This window comes from Cydia splendana, chromosome 13 (assembly GCF_910591565.1).
Source record: "Cydia splendana chromosome 13, ilCydSple1.2, whole genome shotgun sequence".
Classification (NCBI taxonomy): Eukaryota; Metazoa; Arthropoda; class Insecta; order Lepidoptera; family Tortricidae; genus Cydia; species Cydia splendana.
This window is the reverse complement of record NC_085972.1, coordinates 9,884,260-9,901,561: the sequence shown is the minus strand read 5'-3', so window position 1 is coordinate 9,901,561 and position 17,302 is coordinate 9,884,260. Positions and strand designations below refer to the sequence as shown.

Below are 17,302 nucleotides of genomic sequence, written 5' to 3'. Positions count from 1 at the left end.
TGGGTTCAGTGTAGGCGTTTGTACCTATAATTATGGTATTATACAATAAGGCTCCGTCACATTGACACAGATTAATAAATAGTTACTACGTAACAGATACTTCATTCCCAAACAAAAGCGAAAATACCTACGCTATAATAGCCTACAAAACCTTAATAATAATACCTGCTGCTCAGGACAAGAAGAAATGTACCATAAGTACGCGCACAAAGAGTCGAGACTGTGTTGCCCGCCGTGCGAGTCACGTGCTAACGCGTCATCGTAAGAATGCGCTAGGGTTGTAGGCATCTACCTATGATGATTATTGTAATAAAACGAATGTTGCGGATCAACCATATTTTTTATTATTCAATGAAATATGTTTTAGTCTTATATAATGATTTATATTTTTTTCCCTTCTCGGAATTCTCTGTTATTAAATTTTATAGTTGTAAATATCCTAAATCGCGTAAATAATTTTAATAAATACTCAGGAGCAAAGCAACGGAAAATCAACGGTTTTTAAAAGTTGTAATACGGTGCTACCAGGCCGTTTAATTATTACGTCGTCAAAATTATTTAAAAATACTTTTTCTAACCCTTCAATATAATTATTAAACGTTTCAGGTGGGACCTTCAGCCCGCCATAAAAAGATGAATCTTTATTATAGGCTTTTTCCTTTGGTTTTTGACTTTTACACCCATTTAATGCACAATAATTACGTGGTTTCGGCATTTCGAAGCGTAAGCGCGGGAAACGTGCGGTGCGAGCGTTCAGGCGGGCGTTCGGCGCCTTCGGCGTTTGTATCGTCGACGATACGCCGAGCGGTAGGCATATAGCGCGTGGCCTTGAGCGTGTGACGGAGGCCTGACATTGACGCGGAAGAGGAACCGACGAGGATTGCGTGCGGAGATGTGACATCACCGCCTTGCTACCGCACCGCTCCGGAACGCTTCCGCGTCAATGTGACAGAGCCGTTATAAATATACACGACTGCATCAAAAACAGCCAGTAGTCGTTACTGCCTTTATGGGAACGGTCCGTTTTCATACCATTTTCTGTGAGGCATATTGGTGTGCAATCAAATTACACAATCCAATCTCGGAACAGCACTGATTACGAAACTCTGCAGCGCATATCACCGGAAAAAAGAGTTACCAGACTTATAAGCTACTGTTATGTGTGAATAAAACATTAAGTAACATAGTGTGAAAATCAACAAAATTAACAGAAATCGACTTTTATCTTCACTCTTCAACCATGATTTTGAAATAGGTGACGATGAAAAAAAGTCCAATGATTATATGTATATTTAAGACGTCAGTTAGCCCCAACCATCAGACGAATGATAATGGTGATGATAATTACACGTCTAGCTAAAATCTATCAAATTGTGTAGGTGACATAAATTAGGCTTATAAGCCGTTTGGGCTTTTCATTAGGCCCGGTTAACACATTGATTAGTGTTAAGTGCGAGATTAGAAACGCAACTAGCAAATGTATGAAGCTACGAACTCGCACTTAACACTAGGTAGGCAATCAATGTACGAGTATGAATCGGGCTTTGCTTCAATAGTAGAATTTGGACGACAACACATAAAATATTAAATACCTACCCGCTTACACTCAGCACCAACAATTTAATAGGTAGCATCTTTGACGCTGCCACCTACCTGGTAGGTACTTACTTACAGTTCCTTCTATTTGAGAGTTCCACAGGCTACTAACATGACTATTCCATTTATATTCGCGGCTGCTTTCCCCGATATTCTAATTTCGAATTGTCTGTTATTCTGTTATTTAAACTTATTTAACAATGCATTATCGGTAGGGTTTGCAATTCGGATCCGAAATGTATGAAATTATCCGGATCTGGATCCGGATCCGCGGATCCTCCCATACATTTCGGGTCCGTCGTGCAAACCCTAATTACCGGTTTCTTGTTTGGTTTTGTGTTCAAATGCTAAAGTTTTGATTGCAAAAAGTAGCTATGTAATGTTAAAACTCTTATTTTATGAATTGTGTAGGTACTTTAGACAAATTATAATAAAGATACTTACTGAAAAGTACGACAAAAAATAATCAATGATGCATTGGAACCATTTTCCATATAAATGATTGTTCTATTTGCCTAATTGTTTCGCATTAAGTAATATTACGGGCCCGTAACTAGTACCTAATTAGTTCAATGGTCATGATGCCCCTTTCGGTACTTCTTTGTTATCAGAATAAACCAATGCAATAAAAAAAAACATAATCCAAGATTACATTTTTAGGAACATAGGTATTTAAGTAGTATTTCAGTTTAAGTATATTTAGTAAGCTTGTAGGGGTAGGTAAATACCTATGTCTTAACGCATACATATACTAGCGACCCGCCCCGGCTTCGCACGGGTTAACAAATTATACATCTAAACCTTCCTCAAGAATCACTCAATCGATAAGGGATAACCGCATGAAAATCACTTCAGAAGTTTTTGAGTTTATCGTGAACATACAAACAGACGCGACGGGGGACTTTGTTTTATAGTTATGCAGATTCGAATACTTATGTAATTTATTCTAATTAACACTAAGTTCGTTACCATACTAATTACCGAAACCTAAAAGCCAAGACTAAAAGAAATTTATAACATCATGAACGCTGTCGTTTAGACCGAATAAAATATATGCTAATCACAAATTTGCATATGACTGGGAAAAATCACGGGTCCATTAAAGAGTGTTGGGCCCTGGAGTGTTAAAGGATGGAGTGGGTACTGTTAAGAGACCATTAAAGGTCTAAGACCTTTCCTGCTCGTTTGTCATGCAAATAGAGAGTGAATAATTTATAGAAGATTCATCCCTCCTCTATTATGAGGATCTACATTGTACGGAGCATACATAGAACCAACCCATTTACTCGTAATAGAACGGTGCGATTGTTATCTATAAGTTTATTTAAGTACGTTCGTAACAGTCGTTATCTGCGCTTTGTGCTATTCCTAGCTTTTGTGCTACTGAGTTTTATGATTTTATGTCAAAAATAACGCTTTCACAGTGTCCGAAGTTGGTTTAACAACCTTTTTAGGGACTCCAACTTTATTCCCGGAGCGGGTCAACATTCACTGTGATATTAAATTTTATCGAATACATTATACCTACGTATGCCGTGAGTGTCGGTCACTAAGTACTCAGTTTATAGTTCTGCCCGTGCCGTCGTATCGGATCTCTGTGCGTTACCAGGGAGCTAGTGACACTCATCAGAACTCAAACTCGGTAGGTAAGAACAAACAGAGCGTCACAGCAGTGACCTATTTTATAAAGCTACAAGTTACAATTTACAAGCGGAAGTCTCTTTCTAACCCTATGTGTTAGAACGAGACTTCCGCTTGTAAATTGTAACTTGTAGCTTTATAAAATAGGCCACAGGAGTCCGACTCGCAATTGGTCGATTCTTTAGTTAGCATATACTCGTAATATCATTATCGGTTCAGGAATTAAGTACCTACACGGTAAACTGTCCGGATGTTGGCTGCACATGGTGAGACATTAAATCGTCATGCAGGTCTGTGATAGGCAACTCAACTTTTATTAATTGTTGAATATTGATATTAACCAAATAAATCACGAGTAAAGGTTTTTTCGTAAATAATAATAATCCAGTCAATAATCTAATCTTATCAAAATTCTCACAGCTACGTTTTTTCTATGACTGTCCGCTGTCCCCGCGTTCTACAGTTGTTTTGTATTTTTTTACCCCACGCTCGTACTTGCCTCGTGGCGGGAAATGTGACAAAATAAGCAGAGGATTAAACCAGCATATTTTTATTGCTCACTGGAAAGCATAATAAATGCAGCGTGTTGCTTATTTTTTCAGGGTGTACCCTGTGTACAATAAATGTGTACATTTATTACATTAGGTTTTATTTAGTATAATGTATAAGTATACATATATTAGGTATAGGTAGGTATACAAAATAGTGTGACTATGTACTTAAAAATCATAAATAAAAAAAATCAGTAAAATTACACACACATCACATTTAGAGAAGAATTGGCTATACAACAACTTGCCGAACAGTATAAAGCTACTAAACGCTATAGAATATAAGAAAAAAGTAACTAGTTGTCTGTTAGAGCATTGCTTCTATAGCGTGAAGGAATACCTAGATTATAATTTGAATTAAGAAATAAACGTTGAGAAAAGTATTTAATTTATTTTTAACTATTTTTATTATTAATTAATTAATTATTTATATGACATTTAATAAATTATAGTAATTAGTAGATATATTTTTTGTAAAATTTGCATGTCGTTGTGTACGTTGTGTTGTGTGCGACGAATACTGTATACTTACCACTTAACAAAACATCACCTTGTATTTTAGTATTAAGTATTCTTGCAAATAAAAAATCTTTATCTTTAACTTTATCTTTATCTTTATCTTTGGTGTTATAAACATGCCGAATAGTTTCAAGATATTATCATAATGTAATTTAGTTGGTTTGGCAAACTTAAATCTCCTTTTTGTTCTACAATTACCTACCTGAGAGATATATGTAATAGCTTATATAGTACCTCAGCAACATTTATCCGTGAATAAACTTTATCACATAGTATCTCGAACGTTTTGTTATAATATGTCAGTATTAAAGATAAATAACAAAACAAATTATATACATACATTGTAAAAACAACTCAATGGAAACGTTTTAAAACTTAAAATTGTACCGATGTAAAACCCTATGATGTAAATAAGATAATTTACACACACTAGCGTACTGATTACGTACCTATTTAAATATCGGGTATAGTAACAAGTTTTAGCAATAATATATCGTTTGTCGAGGCGATAAGGGTCTTGGCGTCTGCAACACGTTCGTGGATTTGCTAAACTTGTACAACAGGCGTTGTGTTGACGTGTATCCGTAGTGTGAATATAGCTGCTGTTCACTTCGGCTGTCACTGGGTCACTGGCGAGGTTATGTTCATAATAGATATGTGAAATTGAAAGTTTTGTTAACAATACACTCTTTTTTTGGGCAGTCGTGTAAAAACAAGTGAAGTTTAAAAAAAGTAAATAAGAATTTGTATATAGTGAATAAGTGAAGTATATTTATCTACTTAAGTTGTTTACAATGGCAGTATCCAGAACTACCAACTTGTTATCAATCTTATGTAATAATACGAGCAGTTTTCGTGCTCTGTCAACAACAAGCTCAAATAACGCGAAGACAATTTTTAACTGGGAGGATCCACTGAATTTAGATGCACAATTACACGACGATGAAAAGGCGGTTCGGGACTCGTTCAAGGCCTACTGTAACGAAAAACTACTGCCAAGAGTTGTTGAGGCGAACCGGAATGAAATCTTCCACAGAGAAATTTACAAAGAAATGGGGGAGTTAGGTGTAATCGGCTGCACGATTAAGGGCTACGGCTGCGCTGGCGTTTCCTATGTTACGTACGGATTGATCACCAGGGAACTGGATGCTGTTGACTCAGCCTACAGATCAGCTTTAAGTGTTCAAAGCAGTTTGGCCATGGGCGCTATATACAATTATGGCACTGAAGAACAGAAACAAAAGTTTTTACCCAGGATGGCCAAAGGAGAATTAGTCGGCTGCTTCGGTCTGACAGAACCTAACTACGGCAGCGACGCAGGAGGATTAGTCACTAGGGCTAAGTATGATGCCAAAACTAAGACATATACACTAAGTGGTTCAAAAACTTGGATTACAAACTCGCCAATCGCTGACGTCTTAATAGTCTGGGCGAAGGACGACAGCAACAAAGTCAGGGGCTTTATTGTCGAACGGTCACAAGTCAAAAAAGGTCTAGACACGCCTAAAATCAACGGTAAATTTTCTTTGCGAGCGTCTACAACGGGCATGATATTGCTAGACGAAGTGGTTATACCGGAGGAGAATTTATTACCGAACGTAGAGGGCCTGAAGGGGCCTTTCGGATGTCTCAATAACGCGCGCTACGGGATCGCTTGGGGCGCCCTCGGTGCGGCTGAGACATGTTTGCGGATCGCCCGGCAGTACACATTAGATAGGATTCAATTTGGAAGACCGCTCGCCGCGAACCAGCTTGTACAAAAAAAGATGGCTGATATGTTAACGGAGATAGCTATCGGTTTCCAAGCTTGTCTTCAAGTTGGGCGTTTGAAGGACCAGGATAAAGCGGCGCCAGAAATGATTTCGCTTATAAAGCGTAATAGTTGCGGCAAAGCTCTGGAGATTGCGAGAGTCGCGCGAGATATGCTCGGTGGTAATGGAGTCTCTGATGAATATCATATAATAAGACACGTTATGAACTTGGAAGCGGTGAACACCTACGAAGGTACTCACGATATTCATGCGCTTATTTTAGGTAGATGCATCACGGGGATTCAAGCGTTCTATTAAACTGCATTTTATATTAACTTTGTTAAAATAAATGTACCGCGGCGTACCGTGCGTCGGAAGAAAATGTGATTCTGAAAAAGTACTCTTTTTAAAAGTATTTTATATTTATTTAAATCATTCATTTATGTTATTGTTAATCAATAAATCCTATTTTGTCAAACAACTGTTGATAATTTAGCCCGTTTTTACCACACCAAAACCTAGGGTCCCTAACAATTTTTTTTAAAGCGTGGCCATGTTTAGAAAATTTCTGAGAACTCTTACATGGGAATAAAATGTCTAAAAGTTGATAAAATGTCATAAAATTATACTTAAAATAGTTAATAAACCTGTGCTATAATAAGTATCTTCCTTCAATCTGACAGTAATTTAATTAGACATGACTCAAGTTACAATACATATATGTAAGATAAGATACAGAAAACCAAACTATAATGAAATAAATATTGTATCAAGCAGAAACGTCTGCAAACGTACTCGTATGTGAATTTATTATAAGTATACCGTAAAATGGGGTGAGTAGGGTTCGCGAGGAGAGTTGGGTTACGAATGGGGAGAGAAGGGATGAAAGGGGGATGAGATGGGATTTTAAAGCTACTGCTACAAAAATAATGTATTCCAATTTAAAATGGAGCTATAGTAATACTCATAATAAAAAAAATCGATCCAACAATATTCCACAATCACCTTTGTATGAAAACCCAACTCACCCCAAATACGAAGGACTACGGGGTGAGGTGGGATTTCCTGTTTATCGTCAAAGTTATGAAATGGAAGTAGCCATAATAAAATAAAAACTAAAATACAAACGTCCGGAACACTTATTGTATACACCATTCAGTTTGCATATGTAAAAATAAAATGTTGTCGAGGTTTGAATGTCAGTTTTGCACATAGTCACCCCATTTTACGGTAATTAAATACTTTGTAAGCTTATTCTGCTAGTTTTTTTTGCAATCTACACCAAGTTATTTGTGTTTCCAAGACAATCACCATTTAGAAGACGCCGTGGGGGAAAATCTTTTCCTTTTCAAATGCGATTTAGTGTTGTTGCGAAGTTACTGGGAGTTACTGCCGTATTCGAACTTCAATATATTCACAAGAGACGACACGTACTAGATCCATTCTAGATATGTTATAGTTTAGATATCAACTAGTTCTCTTTTGCAGCGCAATTCGGGCAACCAATGCCACTTTTACGTTAGATAGAGTAAGATATCTATTAGATGTGAATTGGATCTCTAAGTCATATCCTGTGGAAATCGTTCAACAGTATCTCCAGAATCGCGCAAATGTCAAATTTGACAGGTTAGATCTTAAACATATCGTTATCGTATCTTGGTGATGTTTAAAAGATGTCTAATAGATGTCTATTTCAAAATCCGAATCGGGCCCTTAGTCGGTACAATATCAGGGCTCCGCGGAATATTTATTTTAATAAGACGATAACGGGGAACGCGACGGAGGATTCCCCTCTTCATTGGGACGTAAGAATTGTATAGGTAAATTAATAAAAATACGCGATTGTATATTTGTGTGCATGAAGAACTGCTACACTGTGATTTGAAATTAAGTAAATTGTAATATATATGCAACAAATATTTTTAATCTAGTATCATCTCTGAACCAAATGTAAAACAATAAAAAGGAGATTACTTGTACGCTTAAATGGATAAGGATCATTCCTATTTTTAGTTTCCACGAATTCATTTTTACTTCGCAAAAGCGTCACCATCACGTGGATTAAAACAAGGTCTACATAGAGCACGGCTTTCAGTCAAAGAGAAAGATTACCTGTAAAACGTAAACTATTAAATTTCATTGATGAAAAAAGTCTTTACTAAATTCCCTTATTTACTATTCACTATCAGTCAAGATTGTAGTTTAGCGTTGGGGGTAAATATGCCTCTGAAAATATAATCTATAGATACTTATTATGATAAATGATAATGTGTTTTTGTCGGAAAATACGAAAGATGAAAACAGATTTAATAATAAAATTTGTAATAACTTGTTAAGAACTACTTTATAGCTTTTATTTGTTTAATGACTATACATTGATGACTATAAAAATATAGGTTACGATAGATAACTTACAAAAGGCCAAAAAGTAATCATCCAACTAACTATAGGTAAGTACAATCTTATTAGGTATGTTCTAAAATGAAGGCAAACTAAGGTAATAATGTATAGAAACGATAACGTGACTTTTTATTAGCGTAGTCGTTACGTTTTGATTGGCACTTAACGAGTAACTATTGTCACCTTGGCTACGCCCTTAAACATTTGAATTCTAGGAACTGTGAAGTTACTGATAAATAATCGATTAAGATAGATGATTAATAATATCACACCGTTATGTACATTTAGTAAACGAATTAACAGCCCTAGTTACAGATGTAGTGCATAATTATCTTTCTTCGTATTTTCACGTAAACGTACGAACAGGGGCCGATTTTTGAATTTCGACCGCTCGTTTTCGTGTATTTCGTTCAATAATATCTCCACTACTAGGCATTTAAATTCTACTTAGAATTGAAAACGAATGGTTAATTACCACTCGTTTCCAAATTTCTATCGCTCGTATTTCAAAAATTAGCATTTCGCCGTTTTCCACCGATTTTCGAGTGACGAAATCGAGCGATCAAAATTCAAAAATCGCCCTCCAGAGCGCGGCGCGCTCATTCTTTCTTCCGTGGTACGAACGCATCTTGCTATTTCAGTCAGTCTCGATACAAAAAGTACTAAGGTTGATAGAAGTAGCATGACAAATACAAACGGTTCCGAGAAAATACGATGAAAAACAATTACGAGTATGCCCAACGCACAATTTTAATGTACAATATCGTGGCATATCCATATCTAGCCAACGCAGAGCTCAGTATCATAGAGTATCTCTAACAAAACAAGTGTGTGGTGTGATAACGAGCAATTTCTTCGCATAACAACCACTGGAGTACGTATCGCATTATATGCGTGACGATCACCGTTAAGGATAAGCAATGTGCTCTTCTAAACGGATTCGTCGTTGACATAGACTTACGTTTTTTTACAATTGTTCACAATTTGACACATTTAGGTACCTATAGTTGATAAATCAATTAAAGTTTAATGACTTTTGGAGATATAGGTACTCTTTATCTGCTGTGATAGTAATTTTTGTTACATATAAAGCGTAAAATAAATTTGAAATTTATTCCGACTTTGCGAGCCTTTTACCAGTGCTTGTGATGACGTAGATGAATTTCAAAATTACTATACTTACGCGATATAATCTATTTAAATTAGCCAATTTAATTTATAAATGAATAAGGCTATCCTGTAAATTTATGGAAAGTTTGAGAAACTCAGTTTGCGTCAAAGTTAATTTTTAACATACATAATTATTAGAGATGCAACGGATAGTTGTGTGGCCGGATACCGGATACCGGATATTCGGCCTGCCCATCGGCCGAATATACGGTATCCGGCCGCCGAATATTCGGCCGGCGGAACTATACCTACATTTTGGTTTACAGGTGCGCATTGTGCAGATTTTGACCTGTTTCGTAGTGAACGTTCGCGCGGACTCATTTCTAGGTTCGAAATTAATGCGCGTGCATGTCTGTGGAATGAATTAATTGTTGTAAAATAATAACGAGTACGATTATGACCGTGACTGTTTCTTAAATCCAATTTTGTTTACTCCAAAATCAAGCAATGTTACTATCCGGTATCCGGCCGGATAGTAGATCACTATCCGGTATCCGGCCGGATATTAAAATAATGGCCGGATAGGCCGGATACCGGATAGTAACCGAATATCCGGTGCATCTCTAATAATTATATCACCCATTTTATATTTGCACATAAAAGGTGTAGGTACTTTTTGTTGGTTGCAAATTTACTTACTTCAATTTGTATTCGTCATAGCAATCTTTGAGCTAACAATGTTGTTTAGTTGTATTTTTACGGTGTGTATTATATAGAATAGCTGAGACAGACACTAGTCTAATTTTAGAATACGGTTGAAAAACTACTACGTGCAGATTAAATAACAAACTGAAATGTAAAATTTTCCACGAAGCTTAATTTTCCACCTGTCATAGAGTCTTAGAGAAAACCACTTTTCCACCCCACAGTTTTATCGCATTATTAAAATAAATATTTCGAATAACGGGCCATGAGATTGTGGCCCGTACAAACGTACGGGGAGATCCATTTTGTGGGGTAGAAATGTTTTTGTTTCATAAGGGAGACTAAGCTTCGTCTGCATAATCAATTTTCTTGAGATAACTTTTGCGAATAGCAGTCGTATCGTATTTCATTTTGTGGTTTTATTCTACAGTATAGCCTCAACTTAAGGTAGTACGTCTGGTTTGTGATAATAAATAATAATAAAATAATAAAAAGCCTTTATTGATTCTCTACATGGTACATAAAAAGTTTAAAATAATTATTTGAATAGTTAAAAAAAATATATATTATTATTTTGTAGAGACCCCTCTTCGGGTGAAGGCCTCCTCCAGACTCAGCCAGTTTTTCCTGTCCTTTGCTTTCTGTGACCAGTCTTGCCCGGCTGTAGCCACGATTTCGTCGAGCCATTTTTCTTTAGCCTTCCCTCTATTCCTTGTCCCCGCAGGGCCCCGCCATTGGGTGGTTATTTTTGCCCACCTGTCTTTATGCATTCGTGCTGGTTTGTGATAATAGTTAATTTATGCCTCGAAGTTATATGTTGGGAACTTTAGTGCACACGTTAGTATGTTAACCATCTGTGATTACTAGCACGTAGCTAATTATATGTAGTATTCTTCTGTGCTTTTATTATTAAGTATTATAGAGGCGTAATCACACAGGTATTGATACACATGAAATTGGTATCATCAAATTAAATGAGGCGATAAAAACCGATGGCTGATAGATTCCTGCGTTACAAAGTAATCGCGCCTTAGAAAAGTATGCACAGAAAATGCTTTTTTTATACGATGTTGCTAATAAAAACGAATAGACACTCTCTTTCGAGTAACTGACAGATTTCTGATGATCATGATTGTTGGTTACGGTTGTTATGACACTGGGTGGACACCAGCGAAATGCTATACATGGAAGTATTCTGTCCGCTCAATTATGACCCAACGCAAACTACCCCGCGATAGGCGGTACTTACAAACTGCTCGATTGGCAATCTCAGTACGACCGAGATGACAGTCAGTGACAAATGGCTAAATTGATTTATAAAAACAACGTTTTTTTGTAATTAAAAATATCTTCATGTGTCGTGAAGTGGTGCTGAAGTTATTTTAGTTCATACTAAGGACAGTGGAATCACTTTTCACTTGTAGTAAACAGATAACTTCAGTAGAATTTGGAAAAAACATGACGATTTGTTTTCAATACTACCGTGCTAAGCTAAAACGTAACAACTGCATACGACTTTCATAACAACATACGACTTTTTAAATTGCGAGGATAATAGGGATGGTGTTATGCTAAATGAAGTAGACTATTTTATTAACTTGTGTTTGGTTTAGGTATTTTGTATATAATTATAAATGTAGTAATAAATTCCTTCTTACAGATTTGTATTTTCCTTTTTTATTTCATGAGATGGAGCTATAAAAAAACTACCTAGTTCATCATCATCATCATCATCTCAGCCATAAGACGTCCACTGCTGAACATAGGCCTCCCCCTTGGACCTCCATACGTGCCGGTTGGAAGCGACCCGCATCCAGCGTCTTCCGGCGACCTTAACAAGATCGTCTGTCCATCTTGTGGGTGGACGTCCTACGCTGCGCTTGCTAGTCCGTGGTCTCCACTCGAGCACTTTTCGACCCCATCGGCCATCTTCTCTGCGTGCAATGTGGCCTGCCCATTGCCACTTCAGCTTGCTAACCTAGTTATTTCAAATTAATAATCAAATTTGGTATTGTCATTTTACATTACTTTCCATTCAGATTCCCACAAGATGCTATTCGCAGAGAACTATGGAAAAAAGCTGTCCAATTAGAGAGACATGAAATTGAGTGGATGCCTGGCAAGATATCTAGAATATGTTCTATTCATGAGATATAACCCGTGAGATAATCATACCCGGTCTCCTATATGTAGATACATACATTTTTCCTATCATGCTTTCACTGAATTAATTTAACAAATACACACATTATCTGAAAATGTTGATCATTTGAATCCACCCTCTACTGTCACATATATGTAGGTTCTCTCTCAAGCCATTTTCGTCAGTAGAAAAGAGCGGCAAACATATTAACTCACATTATAGACGGGTCTAACGCGAATTATATTCAATTACCTTGATTTACCGACGTAAATCAGTTTCGTTTCGTATAATGTGAGTTAATATGTGTTCAAAACGCGAAAGTTTAAAATATTATAAGAGCGGCAAATTTAGAAAATGAAAGCGCGCGAACGGCTGTGGTCTTATACAAAATTTTAATTTTGCACCTTATTCTACTGACAAACTTGCTTGACCGGCTATATACATATAAAATATTCTGAACTGAAAGTGGGGATTTATTGTGACTCCGCCTGTTCAAATAGTTTTGACCCGATTCGTGTACCCATGTAAATTTTGCAGACTGTATAGCCAGTCCGATTTCTAAGATCAAGTTCGCCATACATTTACTATGGCGTACTTGATCTTAGAAAAACGGACAGACTATACCTGAACGTGACTTCGCACTGCCATGCAGATTGATTATAAAATATACAAAATACTTATTATAGCGGAATACATTTATACAACAATGACATATTTACTTATGTTGAGTTAGTTTGTCATGTCATAACAACATTTTAACTAGTTATCTTTTAATCTGCATTAAATTATTATACGTGAATTATTTGACTGGTTCTTCACTGTATGGCATAAACCTATCCCTGTCCAAGTCATATTCTAATCAAATATGAACCGCGAAATCTCAGCGGCCAGTACGTACAGCAAGAAGGTTATTAGCGGATTAATGTCGCTGATTGGTAGTTATTGACATTATATGCATTTCACCTACACTTAGCTATGTACCATTAGTGTAATAAAGATGACTCTTATTTTGTTTACCAGCTTTGATTACAGGCTCTGTAAACGCGTCGTCTTATTTGAATGTAGGCGTAATTGTGTATGTGTGCTAATTTGGCCCGAGAATTTGAACGGTAATGTTCCTAAAGGCGGTATCCATGGTTATATATGATCGCAGGTGGACACACCATACTACAGTCACGTCTGAAAATCAATACGGTCGAAGTGCCAAAAATATGTAGGTATACACGACCTTATTCCCCTATATATTTATGTGTTGGTATTTTTATACGTGACCGTACGAAAAGTGTAGCGTGTCCGTTGTGTATGACAATACTATTACCTACTTATTCCGTGGTTATAATTAAGTAGGTACTCATAATCAACTTTTTTTCAAATAACAAATTACATTAAGTTTATAAACTAAAACAAGAAAGACAAAGAGAGTAGGTACTTCGATATAATTATGACCATTTATAAATATTCATACTTACAAAAAAATACAGCGCTTTTATATATGGCCGGGTCTATAGTAAAAAAATTCACAGATTTCGTGCCTCACACGACTATCGAGCACATTGGAAATGAATCTACGGAATTCGAAAAAATATTGTCGCTGAGCGACGAGAAAGTCTGGATAAGGAAAAAGTTACAAAATAAAACTACAACGTTGAATGATAATTATTTTATTCTTAGACTAACACAAGTATCCTGGACATAACGCATGTGAACAAACAAATTGCAAAATTTCCACACGCGTATCCAAGTTTAAATAATTGTCGCCGTGGCGCATAAGTATAGGTACATATTTAATTTTTCGATTAATAAGCAGGATATATTAATGTTCAAAGTACAAGAAAATTATTACACGGCAAATCCGTAGTCAACTCGAGAAGTGGTGATCGGCAGCGGCCCATTTGCTGCAAGATATGAAATTTTCTTGACAGCAGTTTGACGCGACGAGAGATGACCATAACAGCGTTTGTCTATGTTGCACCAAACCTGAGTTCCAATAGGTACTACCAGGGTTCAGCATCAGCTATCTTGGGTAATGCTCTACCATGTGCTCATCATGACGAATTCTCCCTCTCCCTCTCCCTCTCCCTCTCCCTCTCCCTCTCCCTCTCCCTCTCCCTCTCCCTCTCCCTCTCCCTCTCCCTCTCCCTCTCCCTCTCCCTCTCCCTCTCCCTCTCCCTCTCCCTCTCCCTCTCCCTCTCCCTCTCCCTCTCCCTCTCCCTCTCCCTCTCCCTCTCCCTCTCCCTCTCCCTCTCCCTCTCCCTCTCCCTCTCCCTCTCCCTCTCCCTCTCCCTCTCCCTCTCCCTCTCCCTCTCCCTCTCCCTCTCCCTCTCCCTCTCCCTCTCCCTCTCCCTCTCCCTCTCCCTCTCCCTCTCCCTCTCCCTCTCCCTCTCCCTCTCCCTCTCCCTCTCCCTCTCCCTCTCCCTCTCCCTCTCCCTCTCCCTCTCCCTCTCCCTCTCCCTCTCCCTCTCCCTCTCCCTCTCCCTCTCCCTCTCCCTCTCCCTCTCCCTCTCCCTCTCCCTCTCCCTCTCCCTCTCCCTCTCCCTCTCCCTCTCCCTCTCCCTCTCCCTCTCCCTCTCCCTCTCCCTCTCCCTCTCCCTCTCCCTCTCCCTCTCCCTCTCCCTCTCCCTCTCCCTCTCCCTCTCCCTCTCCCTCTCCCTCTCCCTCTCCCTCTCCCTCTCCCTCTCCCTCTCCCTCTCCCTCTCCCTCTCCCTCTCCCTCTCCCTCTCCCTCTCCCTCTCCCTCTCCCTCTCCCTCTCCCTCTCCCTCTCCCTCTCCCTCTCCCTCTCCCTCTCCCTCTCCCTCTCCCTCTCCCTCTCCCTCTCCCTCTCCCTCTCCCTCTCCCTCTCCCTCTCCCTCTCCCTCTCCCTCTCCCTCTCCCTCTCCCTCTCCCTCTCCCTCTCCCTCTCCCTCTCCCTCTCCCTCTCCCTCTATCTCTATCTCTATTTCTATTTCCACCACCCTTGTGGTGTGGTGCATAGATTGTCGAATAGTGCGTTATCTACGCCCGTCTCAAACAGGATAGATAGAGTTAGACCAAGAAAAATCTGCAGCGATTTTGAAAGCCCACGCAGTGCAAGTGTTATTCTGCCGTCATAATCCCGATAATTCACAACAAACACCGATAACGAACTCTGCGAAACATGAAGTCATAAATGTCCTGTGAAAAATGTCGTTCTGACTTTTTGACTATTTTAAGGTTAGGCTACAGGGCAAACCCTTAACCCGATCGTCTTTGTTTTAGGCTCAAATTGTAGCTGACTAAATTGTCCAGAGCCGTTTTTCTCAAATTTTTGATATCATTCTTCGTTTCCAAATTATCGAGCACCAAAATCAAAAATTCGGAAAAAAATTAATTTTATTTTCACTATTTCGACCATAACTTTTTTTGTTTTTGACTTTCTCGAATAATTATTTTTGCACCTTACAGCTCTCGTGATTATGCGTCTTTTGAGCCTATTTTTTAATATCATGTCTTCACAACTTTCCGAGATATAAGGGGATCGCACTTTTTCGTGAAATCGGACCGTATACTGGAGCGAACGAAAAGACATTTCCAATGTCAAAATATATCGAACAAAAACGGGAATATAATGTTATTTATCGTCTCAATAACGACTAAACAATATCATTTTTGTCTCGCCGGGTGAACGTAACGCATGGCTAGCTATTAATAAAATGTCGCTGAAATATTTACGTTCTCATTAGCTGTATTGAAAACGGCTGACACCCGCAAAACCAATTCTGGATGCGACGCGTTGCATTTTACTAATTAACATTGCGTTCGAACGTGCTGCGTCACTATGCCCGATAAAGTTGCGTCCGCATTAGCAATATTGCGTGCAGGATATAAGTCTACGCAACGGTAAGTAATATATTACTTAATATGTATTTGTGAAGTATGTAGTAGTATATTAACTGTATATATTTTAATATTTTTATTTGTGCATTGTATAGTTTATTATGATTTTCAATTGTTTGCTATAGTTTCAAATTAAATTCACTTACTTTTCTTCTTGCACCATTGTTATTACATCTTTGTTTACTGGTAGAGAATGCCTTTAGGCATTAAGTCCGCCATTTGTACATTTTTTTTTGTATTTTGTGCAATAAAGTTTTTATAAATAAATAAGTACCTATACCTGTACTGCCCTCCTAAGCTAAAAGGCAGTTTTTCGACATTTTGCCAAAATTGACTTTTTGTGATATTCGTAATGTAGAGATCAAGATGCATCGACCACTTTGGCCCGTTTTCCGATAAGTGGCTTAGTTTTCGAGAAAAATATCGTAAAAAGACCGTATTTGCACTATTTTTCTAAGCGTTCCTAGTCTAAAAAGCGACTATTTGACAAAGCCAGGCTAAAACAACGTATATGCAGCTATACGTTTTTTTACGCTCTGGTTTGCGTAAAATCTTATCCACCATGTCTAGCCTAAAATAACGTATAAGCCAAAAACTAGGCTAAAAATACGTAAAAGACGCTATACGCGCTTTAAGATTAGGATCTTTAGCAAAATTTTAGATCTGATACTAGTCTAAAAAATCGTATAGTATTTTTTTTTGTTTAAATGTCTCATACGTCATTTAAGCCTAGTATCACTTAACTTTTTTACGTCACCATAATAGTCTTTAGAAACGTATAAATGTTATACGTTCTTCTTATTTTGTATGGACGTCGTATTAAACGCAAACAAACTTTTATAATGGTTGAAAGTGCGTCTAACTAGTCTATAACGCAGTATATGCTCCAACCTTCGTCATGCTCCCCGCGCCCCGAAAGACACCCTTATGCTAAGTAAAAGCCCTCAGCCGCAAGCGCAGGCTTGTGGCTGCCGGTATGCGAGCGGAGGTGGCATTTTGCGCGCGAAATATTGACCGAACGCCAAAGTAAGAA

At 38.0% G+C, this 17,302-nt stretch overlaps 2 protein-coding genes across 2 annotated transcripts in view; one reads left to right on the top strand and one right to left on the bottom strand.

Moving 5' to 3' along the window:
- The window catches only part of LOC134796016 (fibrosin-1-like protein), a 323,185-nt gene that overhangs the window by 277,263 nt on the left and 28,620 nt on the right, over window positions 1-17,302 (bottom strand). The gene's annotated exons all lie outside the window — the stretch shown is intronic.
- Window positions 1,518-6,539, top strand: LOC134796001 (glutaryl-CoA dehydrogenase, mitochondrial). The gene is made up of 2 exons (XM_063767902.1): window positions 1,518-1,530; window positions 5,041-6,539. Exon 2 carries the CDS (start codon window positions 5,102-5,104, stop codon window positions 6,374-6,376), a length of 1,275 nt encoding a protein of 424 aa, XP_063623972.1. The 5' UTR covers window positions 1,518-1,530; window positions 5,041-5,101; the 3' UTR covers window positions 6,377-6,539.

Coding starts and splice junctions, on each gene's coding strand:
- LOC134796001 (XM_063767902.1), top strand. CDS start 5,102: ATGGCAGTATCCAGAACTACCAACTTGTTATCAATCTTATGTAATAAT.